This window comes from Spermophilus citellus, assembly GCF_964194105.1.
Source record: "Spermophilus citellus genome assembly, chromosome: 6".
NCBI lineage: Eukaryota > Metazoa > Chordata > Mammalia > Rodentia > Sciuridae > Spermophilus > Spermophilus citellus.
In genome coordinates this window covers 8,703,977-8,730,894 of record NC_138187.1, presented here as the reverse complement: position 1 = coordinate 8,730,894, position 26,918 = coordinate 8,703,977, and the positions used below count along the sequence as shown (strand labels likewise).

At 48.5% G+C, this 26,918-nt stretch overlaps 1 protein-coding gene across 3 annotated transcripts in view; it reads left to right on the top strand.

Moving 5' to 3' along the window:
• The window catches only part of RAB11FIP3 (RAB11 family interacting protein 3), a 60,961-nt gene that overhangs the window by 12,923 nt on the left and 21,120 nt on the right, over positions 1-26,918 (top strand). For all 3 annotated transcript variants that reach the window (XM_081299842.1, XM_081299841.1, XM_081299840.1), the window contains exons 2-4: positions 14,056-14,149; positions 19,060-19,151; positions 25,385-25,596. In XM_081299842.1, coding sequence (XP_081155968.1) covers positions 14,056-14,149; positions 19,060-19,151; positions 25,385-25,596 — 398 coding nt within the window. The remainder of the gene's footprint in view (positions 1-14,055; positions 14,150-19,059; positions 19,152-25,384; positions 25,597-26,918) is intronic.

The window sequence follows — 26,918 nt, the reverse complement described above, 5'->3', positions numbered from 1 at the left end:
CTGAGCCATGGGATTATAGACAGGCACCATCACACCTGGCTTACATTTAATATTAAGAGAAAAAAGTCCACCTGCTAGGAATCTCATAATTATGTCTGTTTTTGTATGTGAGCAGCACATTCAGTAAATGTGCTTCATTTCTTAAATATAGACAAACTGCAAAACATTATTTGTCACATTTACCTGATGCCATTATTGGTCAACAATCTGCTCTATGATTTGGTGATTTTTTTTTAACAATATCTTTTTTTTTTTTTTTTTTTTTAAGAGAGAGTGAGAGAGGAGAGAGAGAGAATTTTTTAATATTTATTTATTTTTTTTAGTTCTCGGCGGACACAACATCTTTGTTGGTATGTGGTGCTGAGGATCGAACCCGGGTCGCATGCATTCCAGGCGAGCGCGCTACCGCTTGAGCCACATCCCCAGCCCCTTTTAACAATATCTTTATATTTATTGGTTTTTATGTGGTGCTGAGGATCGAACCCAGTACCTCACACATGCGAGGCAAACGCTCTACCACTGAGCCACAACCCCAGCCCCTTTTTTTTTAATTGTAAATGGACACAATATCTTTATTTATTATATATTTTTATGTGGTGCTGAGGATCGAACTCAATATCTCACTGGTGCAAGGCAAGCGCTCTACCACTGAGCCATAGTCCAAGCCCCAGACCTGGTGATCTTGTGGACAGTTTCAGAAATTGGGAGCATTGAGCATGTTTCTGCATGGAGTCTCAGCTTCTCTTTTTTACTGAAGATGCACTGTAAGTGGCTTATGAAGCTTGGATGGCACATGGGGATGAAAGTGCTTTCTTCAGAAGTCAGGAGCACAGGGAGAGGCCAGTCTACAGTGTGTCCTACCCTGCTCAGGAGCAGTGCTGAGCCCAGGAGGCTACTTCTGCTCCATCCTGCTTTTTGGGTATGGATCTGCCATGGATGTTTTGGGCCTGGCTAGCGGGCACCTAAAAGTCTGAGGGATGTTCTCTTGACTGAAAGAGGTCCGTAGCATGTGGCTAGGGACCTGTTGACCCTTGGAAGGTCAGAGGTGTGTCTTCCTCTCAGAGACAGCCAGGAGACACGAATTCTCCTGGTTGCTGGGAAGTAGGCTCATTCTTGACGAGGGTGTGTGGAAATCCTGGGTGAGGACTGGGAGGACTAGGAGGTTCATTGCCCTTGATGGTGGGGAACAAGTCAGTAGAGGTGGCCACCCCTGGCTGCACTGGTGGCTCTCGCTCCTCATCCCCTTTCTGCGATCCTAGAGGGCCAGAGGGCTCCATTTGTCTTCAGATGCATTCCTCATAATCAGTACCTGCTTGTCCTGGTAACTCTCATTTGTCTTTTCATAAAACCAGTCTGAGGCCCTAGTTGAGTGCTCCCCAGACACCATTAGTGAGACATTGCTGGGGGTAGACTCACCTCCCCAACCTACCCTTCAACCCATTGTTGCTGATTATTTAAAGGTTGCACATAGGCAAATGATGAAAATAAATTATTTGTAATACTCTGTAGTGATAATCCCTGTGCTTGGTACTTTGTAACTTGTCCTACAGACTGATCTGCATTCATGATCCCTCATGTGCTCTGGGGCTAGCTTGCAGCTGGTGCTAGCCTTCCTGGGCTAGAGCCCCAAGCCCTGTGCTGCTCCTGAGCATGTATGCATTCCTACAGTGGGCATCTTCCTGTCTTCCTCCCTCCATGTGAGGACACAGCCCTTGGGTGGGCCATAAGCTCTCTGCTTGGCGCTTTCTGTAAAAGTTATGTGGGGTGTCGCGAGTGTGGGGATGGCGGCTGGAGCTGCAGGTCTGATGGAGGCCTATGGTTCTTTGGTTCAGTGGAGCCCTCCGTGGCCTGGGCCTTTACTCATCTTTCTGAGCTGGAGGTTCTTAGCGCCCAGGGCATTAAGACAACTGCAAGGCCTGTCAAATAGCGCTGGGCTTTTCTCCTCTTAAGTCTCAAATGGGTGGTGCTGGTGAGGTCTGAGGATTTTCCGCTGGTCTGCACCCAGTCCAGAGCAGTACTGCTTACCCTGGATGAATGACTCGAGGTGCTTTTAGACTTGAGGGGCCCAGCTGTGGCCTCACCATTTCATCATACCTGGCTGGGGGCAGTTGGGTAGAGAGCAGTCTCCAGGGTAACTTCCCTTTGGTGAGGTGGCCATCTTGACTCTGGAGGAAAACCCTTGCAGTTCCCAAAGCAGTGGGATTGCTTGGACTTGGCAGTGTTGGGGGCCGCTCTGTGTGATGTGGGGCTGGCCCTGTAGAGCAGAGGCTCCTTAGGGGCAGGCAGCTCTGAGGAGGCCAGGGAGATGCTTGCTGAGAAGAGGCTGAGGTTTGATCCTGACCTGTGGGACCTAAAGCCCACAGCTCTGCGGTTGGGGCTGCCTGCTGGGGACAGCCCTGGCAGCCTGGCCTGCAGGTAGGAGAGGTGCCACTGACTTTTGTTGCTGAACTGGGTGAGCAGGTGGGTCCTGTGCCCAGCTCCAATTGTACTCTAGGGACAACATCCCTATGGCATTATCCTGTCAGGTGAGGCTCCCTGGCTGGGTGCTGTCTGCTGCCCAGCTCAGGCCCAGCCCAGGCCCAGCCCAGGTGAAGCATCTTCAGCAGGAAATTTGGGGCATGCTGGGTGGGTGCATGGGCTGTGATTTGGAGAAGCTTTTTTTTTTCTTCTCAATCTGGAGCCTTTTCTCTCTGATAAAGGGTGTCATTGTTTCAAAAGGAGCAGAAGGTTGGCTGGGGAACAGGGCGGACTCCACCCTGACTGTTTTTCTGCTGTTGCTCTTTCTGCTCACCCCTCAGGACTGAGCTGCCTGAAGCCCTTCGTGGGTTTCGCCACTGGGAGGAGCAGTCTTGAGAGAGTAGGTAGAGAAGAATCGCTTTTCTGTGAAGGGGTGGTAGCATTTGCTGGGCAGTCCCGAAGCAGAGAAGTGATCTCAGAAGGAATTTTGCATCCTTGCTTGGTCTCAGGTAGCATGTGAGTGGCCCCTGTGGGCAGGAGGTCGGGATCTACCTGCTCCCTGCCAGGTGGTCATTGAGCAAAAAGGGCAGCAGGCTATCATCTTTTTTTTTGGGGGGGTGCAGTTCCTGGGAGTCGAAAGTCACTCTGCAAGCTCTCTCCCTGCTCCACCCACACTCTCAACCCTTCTTTCTTTCTCATGTGTTTACAAAGTTGTTTTCATTGTGGTGTTACGTGGGTTGCTTTACTAAAATCCAGGAAAAACAAATCCAAAGTTCTCTTGCTATTGTAGATGAAAAGCCCTTTCATGAGAAGGTTTGTCCCTATCAGCACAGCTGCCCCTGTCCCTGATGACACAGCTCTCCTTGGATGGTGAGGAGAAAGAGAGCATGAAGTAGCTGGACATGTCCACCTTGTGCCTAACTTTTTCTTTTAATATATATATATATATATATATATATATATATATATATTTAGTTGTAATTGGACACAATACCTTTATTTTATTTGTTTTTATGTGGTGCTGAGGATTGAACCCAGGGCCTTGCATGTGCTAGGTGAGTGCTGCACCACTGAGCTACAACTTCATCCCCTGTGCCTAACTTTTTTTTTTTATTTGATCTTTTTTTTTTTTTTTAGTTGTTGATAGATCTTTATTTTATTTATTTATATGTGGTGCTACGAATCAAACCTGTTTAGCCCCAGCCCCTATGCCTAACTTTTAAGCCTCCTTCTGGGAGCCCTCCTTGGGACCTTTCTACATTTCTGCAGAAGCATCAGTTAGGTTCAGTCAGTAGTAGGTGCTAGCTCTCCTAGGCTAAGAGTCCTACAGGGGAATCTCTGAGCATTTACACTGTGTGAATCAAAAACCACTTCTCTTTGGTCAACTGCTGCCTTTCATATAATAACAAGAAACTTAAAAAGGAAAATAAGAGGGGCTGGGGCTGGGGCTCAGTGGAAGTGCATTTGCCTGGCATGCATGAGGCACTGGGTTCAATTCTCAGTACCGCGTATAAATAAATGAAATAAAGGTCTATCAACAACTAAAAAAAAAAAAAAAAAACAAAGAATGATGGAGAAAATAAAAATTCTGTCTAGCATTGTTAATCTCTTCAGCCTTCTAGCTTTTAAATTATTTATTTAAGGGGCTGGGGATGTGGCTCAAGTGGTAGTGCACTCACCTGGCATGCGTGCGGCCCGGGTTCGATCCTCAGCACCACATACCAACAAAGATGTTGTGTCCACCGAGAACTAAGAAAAAATAAATAAATATTAAAATTCTCTCTCTGTCCCCCCCCCTCTCTTTAAAAAAAAATAATAAATTATTTATTTAAGACAAAACCAGAGTCATAATTAATTTACAGCTTTACCCTAGTTTAAATCAATTGTGAGTACCTCTCGACATCAGTATCTTTACTTCTTTTCCTTTTTTAGGGGGAGTTACTGGGGACACTTAGCCACTGAGCCATATCCCCAGCCCTATTTTATGTTTTATGTAGAGACAGGATCTCATTGAGTTGCTTAGTACCTCACTTTTTCTGATGCTGGCTTTGAACTTGCAATCCTCAGCCTCTCAAGCCGCTGGGATTATGGGTGTGCGCCACTGTGCCCGGCTGCCAGTATCTTTTTTTCTGTCTCACAATTTTAATGGCCAGAGAGTTTCTCCATTACATGAACAGACATGCTAGAATGTATTTGGTCATGATTTTGTCTTGGCACTTGGATTCCTCTATTTACTGTTACGTTCTTTCTTATAGCTGAGTCTTCCTGCACGATTTGTACTGTATCCTCAAAAATGGAATTGCTAGGGCAATGGGTAGGTAGATTTTGTCAGGGGTGGGATTGGGGATTAAGCCCAGGAGATAGGGTCTCACTAAGTTGCTTAGGGCCTCACTAAGTTGCTGAGGCCGACCTTCAATTTTGGATCCTCCTGACTTATCTTCCCAAGTCACTAGGATTATAGGTGTGTGCCACCACGCCCAACTCAGTTTTTGAGAAATCTTTTTATTTTTTGCATTGCTAGGAATGGAACCCAGAGCCGCACACATGCCAGGCAAGTTCTCTCCCTCTGAGCCTCACACCCAGCCCCAGTGCCCACTTTTCAGTAAAAAGGGACAGACAGGGGCCTCAGATATCTGAGGAAAGCCTGAATCAAGGAAGACAGGAAAGAAAAAGAGGCAGCCAAAGCCACTGAAGGGAACAGAGTCAGTGCAGAGAGCAGAAAAAAGCGTGGAAAGTAAAAGCAGATTCATACCGTCAGGAAGGTTAGAGATGACAGTACATTCAGAGAACTGGAATTAAAAGGAAAGTAAAGTATCTAGCCAGGTGTGGCGGCCATGCCTATTACCCCTGCTGCTCAGGAAGCTGAGGACAGATGGCTTCAAATCCAAGGCCAGCTTGGGCACCTTAGCAAAAACTGTCTTAAAGTTAAAAAGTGCTGGGGAGGAGCTGGGGTTGTGGCTCTATGGTAGAGTGCTCACCTAGCACATGCAAGGCCCTGGGGTTCAATCCTCACAACCACATAAAATTAATTAAAATAAAGGTATTGTGTCCAACTACAACTTAAAAAAAAAAAAAGTGCTGGGGATGCAACTCAATGGTAGAGTCCCCCTGGGTACAATCCCTAGTACCAAAAAAGGAAGAGAGCAAGTATGAATCCTGATGCATGACCTTCAGCTTACTTGCTCTAGTGGGTATGTGAAGCAGACTCCATGAGGGTTAAGGCTTCCTCTGGACTCTGTCCAGGGCCCCTGAACCCCAATGTGGCCTGTGCTGAAGCCAGCAGCCTTCAGCAGGCTGTCTTCACTCAGGCTGGAGGGATGAGCTTCTGCTGTTTTCCTCTCTAGCTCTCTAGACAGCTAGGTATAGAAAGCCACCTCTTAGGGGAAGCTAATAGGTCCTCTATCTTTGGTATCCAACTTTCAGAAGTTCCCAGGTCAGAGTGGTAGTATTTCTTTACTTTGTTTTCTTCCTGATATGAGAATGTAGGCCAGCCTTCCCTAGTGAGCACATGGCAGGGTATCCATCTATTCTTAGGGAGATCCTCTGCCATGAGAACTTGGAAGCACGTATGCCCTTGACCTTGACTTAAATCTCCTTGACTTGGGTTTTTTTAATTTAATTAAATTTTTTTTCTTTTAATTTGTTGATAAACTTTTATTTTATTCCAAGGTGCTGAGAATTGAACCCAGTTCCTCACACATGCTAGGCAAGTGCGCTACTGCTGAGTCACAACCACAGCCCTAATTTTTTTTTAATATTTATTTTTTAGTTGTAGTTGGACACGATATCTTTATTTTTATTTATTTTTTATTTTATGTGGTGCTGAGGATTGAACCCAGTGCCTCACACGTATCAGGTAAGTGCGCTAAGCCCCAGCCCCAGCCCCAACAACTTGAGTTTTATAGTAAGCATCACTAAAATGTTTTATTAAATATCTTTGCAGCTGGGTGCAGTGGTGCACACCTATAATCCCAGCTGTTTGGGAGACGAGGCAAGAGGATTGCAAGTTCAAAGCCAACCTCAGAAAAAGCAAGGCACTAAGCAACTCAGTGAGACCCTGTCTCTAAATAAAATACAAAATAGGGTTGGGGTGTGGGGGTATGATTCAGTGGTTGAGTGCCCCTGAGTTCAATTCTTGGTACTGGGGGGAAAAAATCTTTGCAGGCTGGGTGTGGTGTTGCACACCTGTAATCTCAGTGACTCAGGATGCTGAGGCAGGAGGATTGTGAGTTCAAAGCCAGCTATAGTGATTTAGTGAGGCCCTAAGCAGTTCAGTGAGACCCTGTCTCTAAATAAAATACAAAAAAAGAGGTAGGGATCTGGCTCAGTGGTTAAATCCTGAGTACCAAAAAAAAAAAAAAAAAAAAAAAGATGCCTTTCTCCTTTGCCTCCAGTGCGGGTAGAATCCAGGGGTGCTCTACCACTCAGCTACTCCTTAGCCCTTTTTATTTTTATTTTGAGACTAGGTCTTACTTACTAAGTTGTTGAGGCTGGCTTGGAACTTGCCATCCTCCTGCCTCAGCCTCCCAGGTAACTGGGATTATAGCACAGCAAACATCTTTGCATTTTTAAGAATACTGCAGTTATCTCTGTTAGAATGAACCAGCCAGCAAAGCCTCCCCACTCAAGCTGAACTTGTCAGCACTACAGATATTCACATCACTAATCAACCTTTAGAGCTCAGCCTATAGAAAAAATTGCCTATTCTTGCTGCTGTGGCATTTGAAACTAACTACTGTTTTCATGACTGTCACAGGAAAGTCAGAATTTCATGACTTCAGACTGTACAAGTACTAATAGCAGAAAGACTACCTTGTTTGTGGGCTCCGCGCTGTGTGGGAGGGAATTGGCATTGCTGCACACGGGGTGTTTAAATTGATGCAGACAAGAAGGACCCCTCCTCTTGCCCAGAGGGGCCCCTTAGAGTTGGGAGGCTTTGGGGAAGAGGAGCAGTGGCTTGCCTGGACCCAGGGAGCAGTTTTGGCCATCCAGGAGGCTTTCTTCCTCAGGCCGAGTCTGCTCTTCCGAAAGCCATCTGTTGATTCATTCCACAGTGGGCATGGGGAACCCAGCGTCATGGACAGGAGATTGGGACTGGATGGTAATCTGAAGGAAGTGAATTTACAAAGCCAAGTTTTCCTCCAAGGTCTAAATATGTTAAAATGCAGTTCCATTCCAAGATTTTTGTTTGCAGGAAGCTGGAGTGAATGTCCCATTTTTTATGACCTAACAGAGAAATGCATATGCTATGCAAGCACTTTACACACACATGCCCTTTCTCTTCTGAGCTTTCTCCTCCTAGTTTGGTCTACTGAGCTATGTAGTTCTGTGATTTACAAAGTCTTTGTTTTAAAAAGTGGACGTTTTTCATGTGTGAAAGTGGAGACAATAAAACACAGACATCATATGTTATTCTTCCAATATAAATATTTAAGTCTATTTCTGATAGCTAAGCATTTACTTTTTAAAAAATGACATACAGGGGCTGGGGATATAGCTCAGTTTTCCTCTCATGTACAAGGCCCTGGGTTCAATCCCCAGCACCAAACAACAACAACAACTCCTTGCTTGGTCCCAGAGGTGATGCTGACTCACACTGAGAATAACAGCTTTGTGCATTTAAGATACTTCGAAGTTGCTTCCACAGGTGTTCATGAAGAACCAGTTATTATATACCTTTCCTGTCTCCTAAGTGCTTGTGAGTTTTGAAAATGGTATGAATCTTGTCTTTGCTTATTTGTCGGGATGGTTTGGATTTGCTCTCCTGGAGTCTAAGTGAGGACAGCTGGAATAGAGTGCATGAAGTCTCCTCAGGTGCAAGGGCAGCTGGGCTGCCTGCCCGGAGAGCTCAGGAACCCTGGTTGTGAGCTTGTCTCTTTGGTGTTCATTGGGGTTCGTTAGCTGATGCAGCTCAGGTGTCTCATCATGCTCTCTGTGGACCAGCAGGGAAAACCCACTGTACATGCCTAGCTGCTCTGCAGCCTTTTAGAAAGAAGTATACGTGCCAAAAGTAGGTGAACTTCAACCAGGCTTTTGAGAGTTGCCTCTGCCACTCTAAGCAGATCCAGTGTGGTCTGGGAATGGTGGAAGGAGCCCCTTGGCTTCTCAGGTACTTTTGTTGAAGATGTGGTGCATGTGTGATAAGGAGAGTAACCCAGGGTGGGGGTGTCTCCCTGTATAGGGTGCTCTCCACAGCTGCTCAGCCTGCTCTTGGCGTTCTAGGGAACTGTGGCTGGGGGCTGTGGTTCCTTCCGTCCACATCTGTGTACAGCCTGTGCAGTTCCTTAGTATGCTTTTCATTGCCAATCCCGCCCTGGTGGTGATTCTGAGGGCCCTGGGCCCACTTGCTGGGAGGTGTGGGCTTGCTTGGACCACTTGGGTTTGTGCCTCCAGGCTGATTTTTCTGGCTGTGCTGGATTTTGCAGGACTGGGTGGATTGTGTTATTTCTCACAGTCTAATTGGAGTGTTTTGGCTTTGGAAAATTAGAAACCAAATCATCAGATATGTGGAAATTGTTCTATCCTCTACAGCATGAAGAAAGTGTAGTTAAAATAGACCCTTAAAAGCATACACTTTGATTCATCCTTGATCATTTAATATGGTAACTAAAGGACCTACTGCTAGTTATTGTTTAAAGAGTATTTGGTTTGGGTGTCAGAATGAACACTGCTAGCAGCTTTGTGTTGGTGATTCTAGGGAATCTCAAGAAATGAATGGCCAGTGTGGGTTCTGATTAGATGACTGTCCAGTAATCAGCAGGACTCTGTGGAAACCTTGTGTGCTTTAGGCTTTCCTGAGATAAGAAGTTAGGCTATTGATAAAGAGCTCTGGTTATTTTTTTTTTTTCTCCCAAGAAATCAGCTGATAAATGGACTTTGGAGCTTAGTGTCATGCTAATGCGCAGAGCCCTGTAGTCAAGGGATGATTGCCTCATCTTGCCATTGCTGAAGGAGACAGGGGACTTTGGCCTGAGAGCTCATACTGTTGGGACCAGTCAGGTCTGACTTGCTGTTGTACATAATGATGGTGGTGGGAGGGCTGGATGTAGTAACTGGTTCCCTGGGGTCTCCTTTCCTGGAGTCCTTGAGTCTAGATCCCCCGGGGTTATGCCTAGACTCTGTCTGGGCCCTGTCTCTGCTGTCTCCGTGGCATCTGCTGGGTCCTGAGAAGGACAGTGGTGTGTGCACTAATATCTTCTGTCTTCTTTTCCTGCATGTCCCCATGGGGCTGCCTTTCAGGGCCTGTGCTTTGCCCCCTGGGGCAGTCCCTCTAACTGGACTTGTACAGTACTCCTTTAATTCCTTGTGCACCCGTGGCTGTCCTTGGCTATGAGCCCCGACTGCTCCTGATACCTGTCCAGCCTGTGCAAAGCAAGCAGGATCATGTACCTGCCCCTCCCCAGCCCAGTAGTTGTGTTGTGCTAGTTGGTTGCATCTGGGCCTCGCCCCCAGGTTTTGGGGGTATTTCCAAATATTTTAGTAAGTGCATCCATCAAACGTGCTTTGAGTTCTCAAGAGTTTCCACATCTATAGAAATTAACATTATTCCTTGGTATCATCAAATGTTCAATTGGTGTTCTAATTCAGTGGGTGGAGCATTTTAAATGCACTGTTGGGATCTGACTGTTGTGGAGATCCTCATGTGCTGCTGGGTTGATGAGGTGTTCCTTCATCTTCCCTGACCACTTTGGCCCTGCCAAACTTCTCACAGGCTGGATGTTACTGGCTGTGCCCCTGGCTGCTGAGGCATGTTCTGTCTTTTTCCTCTGGTGGGTGTGTGGCTGGCTGTGATGTCTGTGAGTCCTTGTACTTTGACGATGACTGCTGGTGCTCCCTTACTGTGGAGCAAGGCATGGGTGCCCTCTGGCTCCACCAGTCTGTCCTTTTGCTAGCAGGCTGTCAGGAGCTGGCTGGTGCCACCCTCCCGTAGCCCAGTGCTGCCCTCACCTGGGACCGGCAGGCTAGACAGGCAGCTCCTTCCTTTGCTTGTTCTCAGTAAGTTCAATGGTATTTATTCTCCAGCAAGCCCCCGACCCCAACATTTTTTTTAATATTTATTTTTTTAAGTTTTTTTTTAGGTGGACACAATATCTTTATTTTACATTTATGTGGTGCTGAGGATTGAACCCAGTGCCTCGTGCATGCTAGGCGAGCACTGTACCACTGAGCCACAACTCCAGTCCCCCAACATTTTTTTTAACATTTATTTATTTTTTGTTGTTGTATACAATACCTTTATTTTGTTTATTTATTTGTATGTGGTGTTGAGGATTGAACCTAGGACCTCACGCATGCTAGGTGAGCACTCTACCACTGAGCCACAACCCCAACCCAACATTTTTTAGACTAAATAATCAGGGTCTATAACTTGGTGGGTTGGAATGTGCTTGAAGTGTTGTCGCAGTTGTCGCCATTTCTCATCACCTGCCTCAATCACTTCTGGCTGGTGGAAGCCTCTTGCATGGCTCCTGAGTTCTGTTGGTGGAACCAGCAGCTAGGAGTTTGGTTTCTTTGTGCTTCGGTGTGACAATGGGCACCATGCTTAGCTGGCACAGTTCTAGAGACTCCCAAGGGTCTGGTTTCTTTTGTGGGAAGTGAAACACAAGCACCACAACCTGGGGCCGTTTTGAATGGATAGAACAAAAGTTTTTGTTTATTCTTCTTCCCCCCGCCCTATTTTTAGTTGTAGATGGACACAATACCTTTATTTATTTATTTATATGTGGTGCTGAGGATCGAACCCTGTGCCTAACGTGTGCTGAGCTACAGCTCCAGCCCAAGTTTCTATTTCTTTAAATAAAGCTGGGTTGAGGATGTGGCTTAAGTGGTAGCGCACTCACCTAGCATGTGTAAGCGCTCGCCTAGCATGCGTGAGGCACTGGGTTCAATTCTCAGCACCGCATAAAAATAAAAAAAAAATAAAGATATTGTGTCCACCTAAATAAAGCTGGAGGTTGTGGCCCCCACTTGTACTCCCAGCAGCTTGGGAGTCTGAGGCAGGAGTTCAAAGTCAGCCTCAGTAACTTAGCAAGGCCCTAAGCAACCCAGGGAAACACTGTCTCTAAAAAGGGCTGGGGATATGGGATATGGCTTAGCACCCCTGGGTTCAATCCCCATTACCAAAAAAAAAAGTGATGCTTAAAATTCAAATTCAGATGATGGGCAGCTGTTATCCAAACATCCTCCAAAGCTCACCCTGAGACTTAGTCAGCAGTATGAGGTGTTGTGTGGCCATCAGCAGATGGGTGAGTCCCGAGGCGGGCCTGGCAGCCCACTTGACCACAGCAGCATGGGTGTGCCGGCAAGCACTCGGGGTTGTTGCTGCTGCTGGCAGTGGTGATGCTCCACTGTGCTTCCTCTATGTCCTCACTTCACTTTTGTGCGGCTATTTAAAGGGTTAAACAGCCTTTTCTCTTTGAAATTCAAGAAGCTCACCAGCGTAAGTCTTGAAGGGGTCTTTGGGCCTGGGGAGTGGGTCTTCTCCAGGTGCTGGTGTGTTCTTTCTGTCTCTGCTTGATCTTCAATACTGGGGAACTCCTCCAGCAGAGCCTCACATTTGCCTATGCTCCAGTTTTCCCTTCTGCATTTTGCCAGATCCATGTGCTTGCTTCAGTACTTCTCTCTTTCTCTTGAACTTCCTACTGTCTTTTAAGTGTGGAGATCAGGGTGCATGTGAGTTTGTGGAAGCCCTGCCTTGCAGTTCCACATCCCAGAAGGGTCCCTGTGTGCCGCTATCAGCACTCCTCCTCCCTGGGTCCCAGGCAGGGCTGATCTGACTTTCATCTCACTGACTTGTCCTTTCCAAGAATTTCCTTTCATGAAACTGTAACTTGTGGTCTTTCCTGTGGCTTCTCTGCTGGCAAACACTTGGGCTCTGCAGAGTAGTTGGACACAGTGTTGTTGTGGACTCACTGTTCCTTTCTCTGGGGTCATTGTGCTGTACAATGAGCTCATGTTGTACTTTTTAAAGAGACTACTTGCCTAATAGCTCTCAAGGCTGCTAGACCACATCATGTTTCCTGGTGAGGCTCGGGGATTTCTCCTCATCTCCAGAGCTTGCCATTGTCAGTTGTTTTGAGATGGGGTTCCTCTGTGTTGCCCCAGCTGGCCTTGAACTCCTGGCCACAAGTGATTCTGATCCTCTGGTCCCAGGTTCCTCAGTAGCTGGGACTTACAGGCACATGACACTAGGCATGCCTCTGTGTATGGCTTTTCTTTCTTTTCTTACAGTACTGGGAATTGAACCCAGGGACATGCTACCCGTGAGCTACATCTCCAGCCCTTTTATTTATTTTATAATTTTGAGGAAGGGTCTTGCTAAGTTGCCCAGGCTGGCCTTGAACTTGGCTCCTTCTGCTTTAGCCTCCTGAATCACTGTGACTACAGGCATGGGCCGCTGTGCCTGGCTATATATGACTTTTTGAATTGTAAGATTTTTTTAAATATATATTCTGGATATAGATCCTTTACCAGTTATATATAATTTTTAAAAAATATTTTTTTTTGTAGTTGTACATAATAACTTTTATTTATTTATTTTTATGTGGTGCTGAGGATCGAACCCAGGACCTTGCATGTGCAAGGCGAGCACTCTACTGTTGAGCCATAACCCCAGCCCCAGTTATATATACTTTTAAGTATGCAAATACTTCTTCTGATCTGTGTCATGCCTTCTGGTATTACTAAATGTTGTCCTTTTGATTTTAGTACTGGATATATGAATAAAAAATAATATAATATAAATAAATGTATATTTATAATATAAATAAATAAATAAGAAGGCCTGGGGATGTAGTTTGTTTATTTCAAGACAGGGTGTTATTAAGTTGCCCAGGCTGGCCTCCCACTTGGGATCCTCCTGTCCCAGCCTCCCAAGTGATTGCAATTACAGGCAAGTTCCACTGTGCCCAGCTAATGTCTTTTTTCCCCCAAATATTTTTTTAGTTGTAGATGGACACAATATCTTTTTACTTATTTTTTTCTGTGGTGCTAAGGATCGAACCCAGTGCCTCATGCATGCGAGGCAAGCACTCAGCCATTGAGCTACAACCCCAGCCCCTAGCTAATGTCTTTTGAAGTACAGAAATTTAAAGTTTTGTTGAGATCCGACTTGTCCTTGGCAGCACAGCCTTGTGTTCTTCCTGAAGAGTTGTGCCTTCTGTATCATCCAGGTGTGAACCACCCTGTTATACTTTTGTGAGCCTGATGGATGTCAGGGGTCTGTCCTCCCAGAGACCCAGCACTGCTGGGAGAGCATGTCTGGGTGGTGTGGTTTATGCTCTGCATGAATGTTCCAGGTCCTTGTAGGAGCAACCTCCTGTCCTTCCCATTGGAGTCTGGCTGTCAGCTCCGAGAGCGAGGATCTTACTTCCATGGTGCAGGATCCTCAAGGATACCACCATCCTGTGGCTGGAGCCACTCATAATGACTTTGGCGGCTACCTTTGCCTCTTCCATCAGAAGCATCAGTGGCTTCTACTTCAGCTCTGTACCTTTCTAGCAAGCTGCTTCTGTGTGGTGAGAGGGTCCAGTGCATAGTGTGTGCCCTCCTCAACTTTAAGAAGGCTGTGGGTAACATATTCTCATTTGGCATTTGCAGGTGAAGGACTTAACTCAGTACTTGGATCCCAGTGGGCTCGGCGTGATCAGTTTTGAAGACTTCTACCAGGGCATCACAGCTATCAAAAATGGAGGTCAGTGGTCCCCACCGTGTCTCCACCGCCTCTCCCCTTCCTGCACTGCCCCATGACCACCCATCCTGTTCCACTCCTTGCCAGGTTCCTTCCTGTTCTTTGCTCTCCTTACCCCCGTCCTCCAGAGTTAACAGTCTAAACTGCTGTCCACAACTTTAGGAAGCTGCTGACCTTCCCTGAGTTTTTCTGATGAAAAATTTTAGAAATACTCAAGAAGTTGTACAGAAGCACCTATGTGCATTTACAGCAGCATCTGCTGGGTTTTCTTACCATGCCCTCATCTGCATGTCTTTGTCTGGCAATCCATCTATTTAATGGAGAGCACTTCAAGTCAGCATGCTCTGTGCACCCCCTGGACAGCTCAATATCCATACCGGTCCCCACTACTCAGAGTGTGTTTTAAGGCTTTGATGAAGCATCCTGTGGAATGTGCATACCTGAGTGTGCTGGGCTGTGCTCTGACAGAGCTGGACACTCCACAGGTTGGCAGGGCTGCTCTCAGCACTCCTTCTTGCCCTCTCCTGTCTCCTTAGAAAGGCCTTGCCTCTCCTGAGTTTCATATGTGGAAGCACATTGTTCACCGCATGCCTCCTGGTCTACTTTCGTGGCATGTGAGTCTCTGTTGTTCTCCCATGGTGGTTAGTGTCCCTCTGCATGTTGTCCCCACATCCCCATGCTGCTGCAATGGGCATCTGCTCTGGGCTGATGGAGTAAAGCTCTGAGGACCTCTCTGTACAAGTCTTTGTGTGGAATCAGTTTTCCTGTCCTGGGAGTAGCTAGCAGCAGTAGCCATGTACTGGGCGCGAGCCCAGTGTCCTCACAGTGGTCTTGACACTTTACACTCACCCATTGCCCCACACACTGTCCCTTTAAATCAGACTCCGCAGCTCTGCTGGTACTGTTCCTTCTCAAGCCCCTGTCTCCGGCTGGTGGTCTGGGAACAGCAGTAGGATGTCTCTCTCATAGCCTCTGCCCTCGTGCTGCACATGGGCCCATCAGACCTTGGCAGGGGGTAGGGGGTCCATGGTCACTGAGTGTGGTCAGTTTCAGGATGACCTTGGATCTCAGGTCTTTTCAGTAGCTGTCTTGTCTATCTCTGCCCCATATTCTAGCCTGGCAGTGTCACTAAGGGGCTGGGTTTCCTGAAACCCTGATTTGCCCTGTGTCCCATTTTTATCCAGACCTGTGCAGGCACCAGCTTGGCCTTGAGCACACCTTGGTGCTCTAGCAAGGACGTAAGCCGGTGGGTAGCAGCATGAAGGCTCCTGGGCAAGGCACCGCTTTGATCAGTACAGCAGGCGGGGACCCAGGTGACTGTAAGGCCAGACCCAGAGCCCTCTTCGTGGAGGGTGGGAGACAGGAAGTGTGATTACCAGAGAGGGACCCTGGCCAGGGTTTGATTTCTTACAGCACCTTGATATTTCTAACAATGTTAAAAGTATTTTATCCGTTTCTAATGTAGGTTATCCATGAAAACCAAGGTATCAGACAAGTCTAGTAAATACTTTAAGTCAGCTATTCCTGCAAAAGAAAGAGAAAAAAAAAAAGGAAACAGATTTTATTTACTTTGAAACAAAGTCTTGGCAGTACTCTTGCCTCAAGCCTGTCAAGTTGCTGGGATTATAGGTGTATGACATGGCTGACTGCAGATTTACCTCATTGTTATTCTTAAGTAACAGACTGGCCCTGTGCAGGCATCTGGGTTGTTGGTGGTACCTTAACCCTGATTCCCTGGATCTGGCTGTCTGTGGTGGGGCCCTTCATAGCTCCACCCGAGTGGGGTAGAAGGGTGATGGGTACATGGGGAGGGACCATGGAAGAGACTGTTTCAGCCCAGCCACAAACACACTTTGCACAATGCTAGTGCTTAAATGGAGTATTTATGTAACCAAAGATTGACTGAGCCACTTCGGAAGACCAGGAGAGGGAGAATGAGGTGGAGTGTGTTAATTGTTATGGGCTGTGCCAGAGCCTCTGTAGAAAAGTCTAACACTTAAGAATTCATGGGAGGGAAATAAGACAGCATATTTCGATGGGGAGTGGTAGGAGCTGCTTGGGCCCTCAGCCTCTCAGCGTGGTCACTTGCTGGCCGTGGACAGGTGTGACAAATGTGTGAGAAGTAGCAGGCAGCAATTGTGACTCCACGTGCTTTCTGTGAGCATGGTAGCTCTTCCTCAAGACTGCTCCTCTCGTCACATACATTATAGTGACCTGTCTGCCTCAGTGGCCTGCTGAATGCTATGCACTGGCCTCTGCTGGTCAGTCACCTTGCCCTGTCTCACAAGGCTGGCAGTGTTCTGTGGTCACATTCCCTGGTAGTCTCAGCACCCTGTTGGCTGTGTGCTATGTGTGTGGCTGGTCAGGGAGAGTCCAGACCGGGCTTCCTCTGATTTGGGCAGTTGTACTTTTCAGGTCTCCTGACAAAGTCAAGTCTGGGAGGAACAGCAGCCCCTAGGGCAATGGGTATGAGAAAGAGCTGAGACAATGGCATCGTCTTCTGGATCCTGTTGACATGAACTCAGCCACTGAGATGTGGGGCTACCTGGGGGCTTGACTTGGGTGACTGGAAAGAACTAATGGTTATATCCCCAGGCCCAAGATGTTGTGCCTTGGGTGGCTAAGGCCCACGTCAGGCTGCAGTGAGCTGGCCAGCCCTCTGTCCATCCTTTCCAAGAATGTGGCCCTCTAGCAGAAAGACTACCAGCTTCTGACCCAAGGCTGGCTCCTGGGTCATGTGGGTCTTGAGCCGGCAACTGTGTCTGTCACTATAGCACTCATAAAGAAGACTTTGCCAGTGTTCAGGCAGTGGGTGTCCACAGGCGTAGGCGGCCAGGCCAGGCCAGGCCATGTGCTGTGGGATCTTCTCTGTGAGAGAACCAGCCTTAGAATTCCAGCCCAGTCTCAGCACCAGCTTGGTGGGCCTGCTCTCAGAGCTGATGTGGGCTTAGGAAGGAGCACTAGTGGCACCACAGATGTGGGACATGCTGCTGCTGGGGCTGAGGCAATGGCTTTGCTTCTCTGTGTTTGTGATTTTGAGACTTTGTTTAGATTTCATCAGGGAGGGAGAGTGAAAATATGAACAAGGTAGAGATGGTCCTGAAATTATTTCATAGCATGTGTGAAAAAGGAGCAAACGCACAATGGCCCAGACTGCCTTCCACGGATGCTTTTCAGACCTTGCCTGGAGCCTGCACAGCTGCCGACACTGGGGACTAGCAGAGGCTATGTGATGTGTTGACCTAGTTTGCAGGGAAGTGCCAGGAGATTTTACTGTCATGGCTACAGGCCTTGTTTCAGAAACAGTGAGATAGGGAGGGACTTGTTACAAATAGGCCATTGCTCTGGCTCATGTACACCTCAGGCTCTGGAAGAATAAGGGGAATGGGAGTTAGAATTTTTCAATTTTAATTGAACATTGTTTCATTCTTACAGAGATAGCTGATATGAGGATACAAACAATACAAGCTGTGCTCGGGTCTCCCTGGGACTCTGAGGTTGGGTGCCATCCGAATCACGAGTCCAGGTGCTGGAGTGCTGGCTGTCTGACACTTCTGAGTTCTGAATTTCCATTTAAGAAGTGCAAGCACTCCAGCATCCAATGGTGGCAACCTGCCAGCAGCAATCTGACCTGTGACTAAGTGTGCAGTCCCGTTGCCCTGGGAAGATGGGCCCTCCTGTGCTGCAGAATTCTAACGGTCCCATCTGTGCCAGTGGCATCTGCGTCATGAGCTTGAGTAGTTCTGCTGCAGCTTGCTACAACCAACTAACACCAGTGTGGGAACCTTGGCCAGTATGGTGGGGAAGGGCCAGGTCTGCCTGAAGAGTCAGGCAAGACTGGACTTGAGACCTTGTTACTCCTGGCTCCCCAGAGGTTCAGTCATACACCCCAGAATGCTGCATTCAGCCCCAAGAAGACTTGTGGTTCATGAAAACCACAGAGGACAACAGCATGAGTTGCCACATGTGTGAAGGTTTTAGTTTGCACACTGTCAGGAAATAGTTGTCTTGATTTTTATTGAGAGACATCTAGAAACTGGATGGGGCAGTAGCATGCCCTTCTGCTCCATGGATGCCCATCCTTGCTTCCCCATTAACCCAGACCTTTTGGGTTGTGGCACCTATGTGGTACTCACCCATGTGGTCCAGATCACAGCAGGAACCTTCTTTGGTCCCTCCAGCTTAGCTGCAGGAAGCCATCCTATTTCAGAGCTTCTCCCAGGAGAACTTGGCACTCGAGAGACTCGACTCTGCTTTTTCCATATGTGGCTGGTGTCAGGTGGGTCATGGTGAAGATGCTGAGTGGTTGATGTGTCTTGACACCAGGAGGCAGAAGCTGCCTTGCTGCCCCTTGCCCTGTGAGTCCTGCCTCTGCCTCAGTTCCCATGGAAGGAGGCAGGCAAGTGCAGTGGGATCCATGTGTTTGAAGAGCAGTGAATTCTGTCTGTCCCTCATGAGTTTTGTCTATGAAAGGAAATGTGTATTTTGGAAGATAGTCAAGTAGAAGAGGGGAACGTAAACTGCCTGTGAGTTCAGCTGCAGGATGGGTGTGTCCTGTGCTGGTTCATGGAGCCCGTGCCTCCCCTGTCACCAGGGGTTTGGCTCCTAAGTCTGGATTATTAGTACCTGGCATTCTGTAGAGTCTGAAGGGCTTGGTGCCTTGCTCTTTTTCTTTGGCAGTGGTCTTTGGTTTTTATGAGGAATGAAGTTGTGCTGTTCTTCCCTGATGCCAGTGCCCAGCCTTCGGTGGAACCCCACTTCCTGGGGATGTGGCCTCCAATCTCGCCCTGCTGGCCTCTCCCCTCTTGCTTCCCCCACAGCAAACTCCAGACCCTCCCTACTCCTGACTGTGTGGCACCTTGCACCTCTGGAGGCTTCAGTGGTCTCACCAGTGCTGGGTCTTGTATCCACAGAGTCCAACAGCCAGCTGCCCAGCGTGGTGCCTGCCCAGGATGAGGATTCCTCAACCTGCGCTGATGAATTCTACGACTTCGTCACCTACGAGGCAAGTGTTGGCCCAAGCCTGATGTGTAGCTTCTTCCTCTTTGTGCTGCGTCATGTGCCAGGGATGCCCCTCATGAGGGATGAAGCATCTGTCCCATCTTTGCACCTGGTTGGGGGTATTTGGGTGTTGGACTCTGAGCTCTAGGGGCCTTTCACTCCCCACACTGTTCCTGGGCTCTTGCAGGAGTTTCCCTTGGGCATCTATGGAGCAGAGGTTGGGTGGGCTGTCAGGGCTCTGTGGTGACAGCACTGTCACCCTCTGCATGCAGCAGAAGTCTGCAAGATTTGAAGAACTTTCAAGCACTGTTTATGTTTGGGGACATTTGACTTAACACCTGCGTCCTGCCCCACTGTTCTCCACCTCCTGCTCCCAGGTGTATCCAGGGTAGTCATGATGATGTGTCTCCTTAATTGTGGGTCCCTTGTTGCCAACATAGCTAGGGACGTCACGGTGAAGAAAGATCCTGTAAGCATGTCCAGGAGGCAGGAGATCTGGTAGCTGGGTCTGGAATGCTTGCTTCATTTATTCATTTATTTATTTTCAGTATTGGGAAATTGAACATGTAGCCTCATGCATGTAGGCAAGCACTCTACCTACCACAGAGCTATATCCCACCCCTTTTAAAAAAATTTATTTTGAGACAAGTTGCTGAGGCTGGCCTCGAACTTAGGATCTTCCTGCTTCATCCTCCCAAGTAGAATGTTTTCAATACAAAATACATGGAGCCTATAGTCCCAGCTGCTCAGCAGGCTGATGTGGGAGGAGGATTGCTTGAGGCCAGGGTTTGAGGGCAGCTTGGGAAACATAGTGAAACCCCATCTCCCCAAGGAACAACATGGAGTTAACCTAAGCCCTCCAGCGGTGCCAGAGAGGCTGGAGGGTAGCAAGCATTAGCCCTAGTCAGCCCTCTGCAGCTTGCTAAGGCAGCAAACAGGCTGGACTTTGAACCCGTGCTCTGAGCCTCAGCTCCCTTGTCACATGATCAGTTTTAGGTTTACTGAATGGAACCAACAGAAGCTGTCCATTTGTGTGCACCCTTCTGCCCACGAATGTCTCACATTGTTGGGCCTGTGCTGGTACCTAGTCACTAACGAGGAGGACACAGCTGCCTTTGTGTTGTGCTTTCTGTGGTTCTGACCAAGCGAGGGTGTCCTGCCAGGCCTCCTCCTTCTATAGTACCTTGGAGCTTGAGCATAGTGTGCTGGCTTCTCAGTCCTGGGTGTTTGCGTTTCTCCATGTCTTGCTTTTGGGGGTTTCCAGGTGTGATTTTCAGAAGAGCAGCACTAAATACCACTGTGAAACTTATGAAAAGCGTCTACTGTTAAAAGAATGGAAAGCTTGCACATCATAAAAGTCTCACATGTTTTTTGAGTGCAGAAGGGCGTTACTTCCATTGACTGTGCTTGAAGCCTTGCTCCTGGTCATCTGCAGGGATCAATAAGCTTTGCCTGGTCTTCTGAAAATGACTCCAGTCAGAATGGAGTTTTCTAACTGGGAATACTGTGTGCTCTAGCCCAGTACCTATGGGGTACAGGTGCAGTTGGCTACTCATGAGCTGCAGCTTCCCCGGAACCCTTGGGCTTGTGCCTGTAAAGGAGGAGGCCATTCTCATGGGCAAGTCAGGGAGGTGGGGCTGATATTGCCCAGATTGTTCTGGGAGGGAAGCTTGTCTTAAGTCTTTCTAGAAGGGCAGTGGGCAGTTGCAGAGAGGAGAGGCCCCCCCAGATGACAAGACCTCCCAGAGGGGTCCTGGCCATGTTTCCTAGGTGCTGCCTCCTGCTTGCTGGGGCCTTAGAGAGGTGATGGAAATGTGTCCTTAGTACAGACTGTTATCAAAGCGTAAAACAAAAGCCGCCTGTTTTGGGCCCTGACTGTTTGTTACAGCCAGCAAGGACATCTCCTGGACTTTGCCTCTCCCTTCCTGGCCTGGCCAGCAGCAGCGATGGGCTTAACAGAGCGTGTCTGGGAGCAGTTAGGTTGTCTCGTATGCTGTGATGTGGCTTCCGGCAGGCACACAGGTTTTGCAGCAGCCCAGCATGAGTAGCAGATAGGAAGACCACACTGAGTGGAGAGAAAACAGCAACTTGGTCCGTGCGGAGGTGCGGTTGGGAGGCTGCCCTGCCTGGCACACCCTCTCTGGAGCCCGTGCACAGAGTCAACCCTGTGAAGGTACCGGCTAACATCTGAGGGTAAGAGGCGATGCTAGTGTGTACTGTGCCCAGAATTCAGCGTCTCATGGAGGAGGAAGGTTCAGGGAAAAAGGAGCCGTGACCTGGATTGGGGGGAGCCACCCGCAATGGCCTTGGGCCATCCATCTTCAGCTTAGACAGTGTATTAAATTGTGAAATTTTCTAAGAAGTGCCTTGGATTTTTCAAGTGAGTTAGTAATAGAAGTTGTTGGCATAGACGTGCTGGCTCCTGGGCCAAGCTGGGTCTGTCTGCTGGCAGGTGTGGTGTGACCAGGGGTGCTGTACTTGGGGTGCGTCCATGGCTGTGGTTAAGCAATATGCTCCAAGATGCTCCATTGCCTCTCTGGAGAGGCCTCTAGGAAACAAACTTGCTTCCTGGTTCACTGAGTGTGTGTGTGAGATATGCTGCAGTAGCTGGCTGTAACCATGCATCTTGGCAGGGAAAAACTGGGTATTCCTGCCCTCCCAGCTCTCGGCCTCCTGCCTGACTGGGCCACTTCCTATGCCCTCCCTGGGTTTCCTGTTTCTGACTCAGAGGCTCTTTACTATCCCTGCAGGAAGACCCAAGTGCTCACAGCAGTGCTATGTGGACAAGACCAGCAAGACCCTGTTGGTGCCTTGTTTGGAACAGATAGAGGGACAAGTCTGAGTTGAATTGACCTGTCACATGCAGGGCTGGGCCACCCAGTGGTAGATATTGCTTCAGGCGCCAGAGCCTGAGGCTGGGCGGCGGCCACCCTCCTGGGTCTGTCTGAAAGGTGGGAGGCCACCTGGCACATGGTGTCCCTGCCAGGCTCGCAGGGCAGTCAGAGTCTGTAGCACTGTGCCATTGTCCTGTGTTGGGATGGCGCTATCTGTTCCATGCTGCCCTGACCGAACTCTCTGTGACATGAGCAGCTTCCAGCGCCTGGGCCTCCCTCCCTCCCTGGAAGGAGAAGCGCCTGGTTCCCACTGCGATCTGCATTTGAGGAAAGAGTGCTGGCTTGTCCTTACGATGTCAGGGTGATAGGTGAGGAGCAGGGTCCACAGGGCCAGGGACAAGCACAGGGCTCTCTAGAAGTGTTTGGCTTTCTAGAGGGCCCACCTTGAGGTAGAGGCTGCTGCTTACAGGAAGCCAGCTCTGTGGGTTCCTGGTTGGGATCTGACCTCATGGTTCTTGCTGCTGAGGGTCAGGTGTGTAGCTCTGCCTGCTCCCCTGTTCCAGGACTCAGTGCTTGGTGCTGGCTTCAGGGGACTATCCTTGTGACCAGGGGTAATGGTCTTTTTGGTGGGGAGCACTGGAAATTTAACCCAGGAGCACTTCACTACTGGGCTACCTCCCAGTTCTTTTTATTTTAATTTTGAGATAGGGTCTTCCTAAGTTGCTTAGGACCTTGCTAACCTGCTGAGGCTGGCCTCAAATTTGTGATCCTCCTACTTCAGCCTCCCAGATTGCTGTGATTATAGGCATGTACCACCATGCCCGGCAAGTGGGCAACATTCTTTTGGAAAATTTTCATTAAATACTGAAGAGCTGAACCTGCTCTTTTGTTGATAATCACATTTTGACAAATCTAAGGAGGGTTTTTCAAGTGCTGGTGGGTGAGTTTGTAGCTGCACCTATGAGTACTGTTCTGCCAGCAGCTCTCCTCAGGTATTGTCAGAGGCTAGAGTTAGGCTTTGTGTCCTGTTCTGGTGCTGTCCCCTAGGGGCCGGCCTCTAGCAGGCCAGCCCAGAGCTCTGGCCAAGTGGGGTCCTAGCCTGCCTTGTTTGGAGGGAGCTACTCAGGGCAATGAATGGAACTGGAGTTGACACCTTGTAAGGTGACTTTTTTTTTTGGGGGGGGGTGGAGTAGGGGGGATTGAACTCAAGGACACTCAACCACTGAGCCTCATCTCCAGCCCTATTTTGTATTTTATTTAGAGACAGGGTCTCCCTGAGTTGCCTAGTGCCTCGCTATTGCTGAGGCTGACTTTGAACCTGGGATCCTTCTATCTCAGCCTCCAGAGCTGCTGGGATTACTGACCTGTACCATGCCTGGCCTTAAGGTGACATTCTGGTTTTGGATTTCAAAGCAGATTCTTCCTATGGATTCCTTAGATTTTTGTTGTGTGTTTTTTGTTGTTGTTGTTGTTGTTGTTGTTATTTTAGTTGTTGATAGACCTTTATTTTATTTATTTATATGTGGTGCTGAGAATCGAACCCATGCCAGGCAAGTGCACTATCACTGAGCCACAGCCTCAGCACCCCTTAGTTTTGTTTTTTTTTTTTTTTTTCCCAATGCTGGGGATTGAACTCAGGGCCTTGTACATGCAAGACAAGTACTCTACCAACTGACTGCGCTATATCCCCAGCGCTCCCTTAGTTTTTTTTTTTTTTATGAATTAATTTTCTTAGATTCTGGAGAAGGTTAGGTTTCCCTTGAAAACTTGAGGATGTAATCTGACACCCAGAGTTGCATATTCCATGTTGTTCCCTATCTTAGTCTGGCTTTCTACCCTCTAGAGACTGGTGCCCTCTCACATTAATTTCTGTGCTTTAAAAAGCACCTGCCTGTGTTACCTGCACCCCTGTGAGATGGCTGCCTCAAGGCTCTAGGTTGAGTCCCATGGCTTTCAGTGGTGGGTGAGGATGGAGCTGGGTTTCCCACTGGCCCAAAGGCCCAGGCCTGGTCTTGAGATGAAACTCCAACATTCAATGAGTCCTTTGGGTAGTCCTTGATGTCTTATCCTCCTTGTGATACCAGATCTGGGGTTTAAAGTGCACCTTTTTCCTGCTAAAACTGGAGCTTTTCTGAAGTCTTACTTGTTTACAAATCATTAACCTCAGATTGTGAGCATGAAATAAAAGCTGGATACTGCTCCTGACCTGCAAGTGCATTTTAATGAAAGTTGAGATTGAATTCCATTTGATTTGAAAATGTCCCCTTAATGATTCCTTAGTTTTAAGTTCATTTGTACAGACTATGGATATTATTGTCTGCTGTATGCCAAGCCCTATGCTAGGTGTTGGTAAAAGTAAAAACAGACATGGCCAGTGAAAAGCAGATGTTCAGCTAGAAGCTGGTGAGTTTTTAGACACTAACCCTTGACTGCATACCAGAGTAGCAGTCTGGACATAACAGCAGTTGATGGTGACTCTCCAGTGAGGGCCCTTCTCGCACCACTGGATGTGAACTCCTCAGTCGTGAGCAGCCCTCATGTCAGAAGCCACAGGAGGGCTCTGCTGGGCTTCACCTGTGCTGTTGAGATACTTTGCATCTGTCTTATGCATGCTTATTTAACTGACTAAAAATGACTCCCAAGTAAGGCTGGGGTTTTGGCTTAGTGATAAGCGCGCTTTTCTAGCATATATGAGGACCTGGGTTGTATCCCAGTACAACCAAAAATGTTTGACTCCAAGTGTTTTTGTCTGCTCTTGTACATGTTTCTTTCTCTTTTTTTTTTATTTTATTTTTTTTAGAGAATTTTAATATTTATTTTTTTTTAGTTTTCGGCAGACACAACATCTTTGTATGTGGTGCTGAGGATCGAACCCGGGCATGGCAGGCGAGCGCGCTACCGCTTGAGCCACATCCCCAGCCCTCTTTTTTTTTTTTTTTTTTTAATTTAAAAAAATATGTGCCAGGAGCCATGGCACACGCCTATAATCCAGCCTCTACAAAGGCAAGAGGATGGGAAGTTCAAGGCCAGCCTGGGCAACTTGGCAAGACCTGATCTCAGAAAAAAAAATAATAAAAGGGCTGGGGCAGCACAGTGGTAGAGCACCCCGGGTTCAATCCCCAGAACCACATACATACACACAAAACCCAAAACCAAAATTTCCCCAGAATGGAAGAACTGTGGTACTGGGATGTGGCTCAGTGGTGGAGTCTGTGCTTACCTTTATCGCCCCCGCGCCTCCCCCCCTGCAAAAAAAAAAAAACAGAACCCGACTCCAATCCTGTTTGATAAACTATTATCTCTATCTAGAGAAGTGCTTTGAACTTCTGCTGGGCCTGTATGTCCTCTGCAGCAGCGTCACCTCACAGTCCAGGCTGATCTATCTGTTGGTGTTCTTTTCCAGGCCAACGAGGTGACGGACAGTGCGTACATGGGCTCAGAGAGCACCTACAGCGAGTGCGAGACCTTTACCGATGAGGACACCAGCACCCTGGTGCACCCCGAGCTGCAGCCTGAGGGGGATGCTGACAGCGCTGGTGGCTCAGCTGTGCCCTCTGAGTGCCTGGACGCCATGGAGGAGACTGACCATGGTGCTCTACTGCTCCTCCCAGGCAGGTGTGTGCCCACTGCACCCCCTAGGGGACTGCCAGCTGGGCAGATGTGGTCCATGGATCGTGCTGTCCGGCGGTGCCTGCCTGTCATCACAGAGCCACCCTGCTGCACAGTCTCTTGCACTGCCTCCTTGTGGGAGGTGCTTCTCCTGGCAGTGAATGGCCTTGGCTTCGGTGTCTCAAAAGACAAACCCTGACTTGGTCTCCTATGTCTTGTCAGCACACTTCTTCGGAGCTGGACAACACAGTGCTCATCAGATGTCTTTGTGGCACCCTATCCATACTACCTGTTCTGATTCCCTGCCCTGCCCCCAGGGTGTCCCAGTTATCCTGTGTTAGAAATTTTCAGGGAATGGCCAGGGTGCTAGGAAAAGGAAGGGCCAGCCCACATAGACCCTGGAAACAGCCCTGTCTCACCCCTCACTGCTAGGAGCCAACACAGCTAGTAGCCCAGAGCGTCTGCATTGTTTTTGCTTCTTGTACCTCTCCTCATTTTCAGCACTCATCAGTGTGCACAGCACAGCCCAGGTGTTACAGTGTTGCTGGTGCACAGGCCTGAGTACCCATCCAGCTGGCTCTTCAGAGTGAAGAGCTTGTCCTGTGGGAAGCCCACGCCCTCACCAGGGTGCCCGCAGCCTCCTCCTGGGCATGTTTCCTGCACAGCAAGCCCTGCCATCTCACCCATATGCATGCACGCAGGGGTCCCTTGTAAGCACCCATCTTCTTTGATCTAACCTTGAGTTTTGAGACGCATTTCGTTTTGGGGCATAGGCATCTATCATTTGTTCCTTATCATTAGGGGATCCCATCCCACTGGACCAGTTTGCCACAGTTTTTAACCTGATGGAATGTCAAGGGAGTTAAGTTCCTTCCTATTTCCAGCTTTGAGAGTTAAGTTGCTGTGGGCACTGTGTGTCTTGTGGCCTGTGTGTCCCTGGAAGCACTATGGTGGGTCACTGGGGGCACATACTGCAGTTTTGAAGTTCCCACAGCTCCTGCAGTCACGGGCAGCTCACAGACGGCTGTGGGTCCCACTGTTCTCTCTCGCCTGAGCTCTCCCCACAGGGAGCCTGCAGCTCTGGGGCAGCAGTGGCATAGCCCAGAGTCTGGGAGGCTGTGCACTTCTTCCTAGGGTTAGTGCCCCCTTGAGCTCCTCTTCTGTGAAGCGCCCAGTTGTTTGTTGTCAGCAGGCTTCTGTGAGAGGCCAGGTGGTCTCTGGCAGTGGGGGAGCGTAGGCAGGTGTGCCATAGCTACTGTCTGCAGAAGTAGCCATGGTAGGGTGTGGCCTGCCTTGACTGTCAGGTGGGCTCTGTTGCCTCAGAGGAC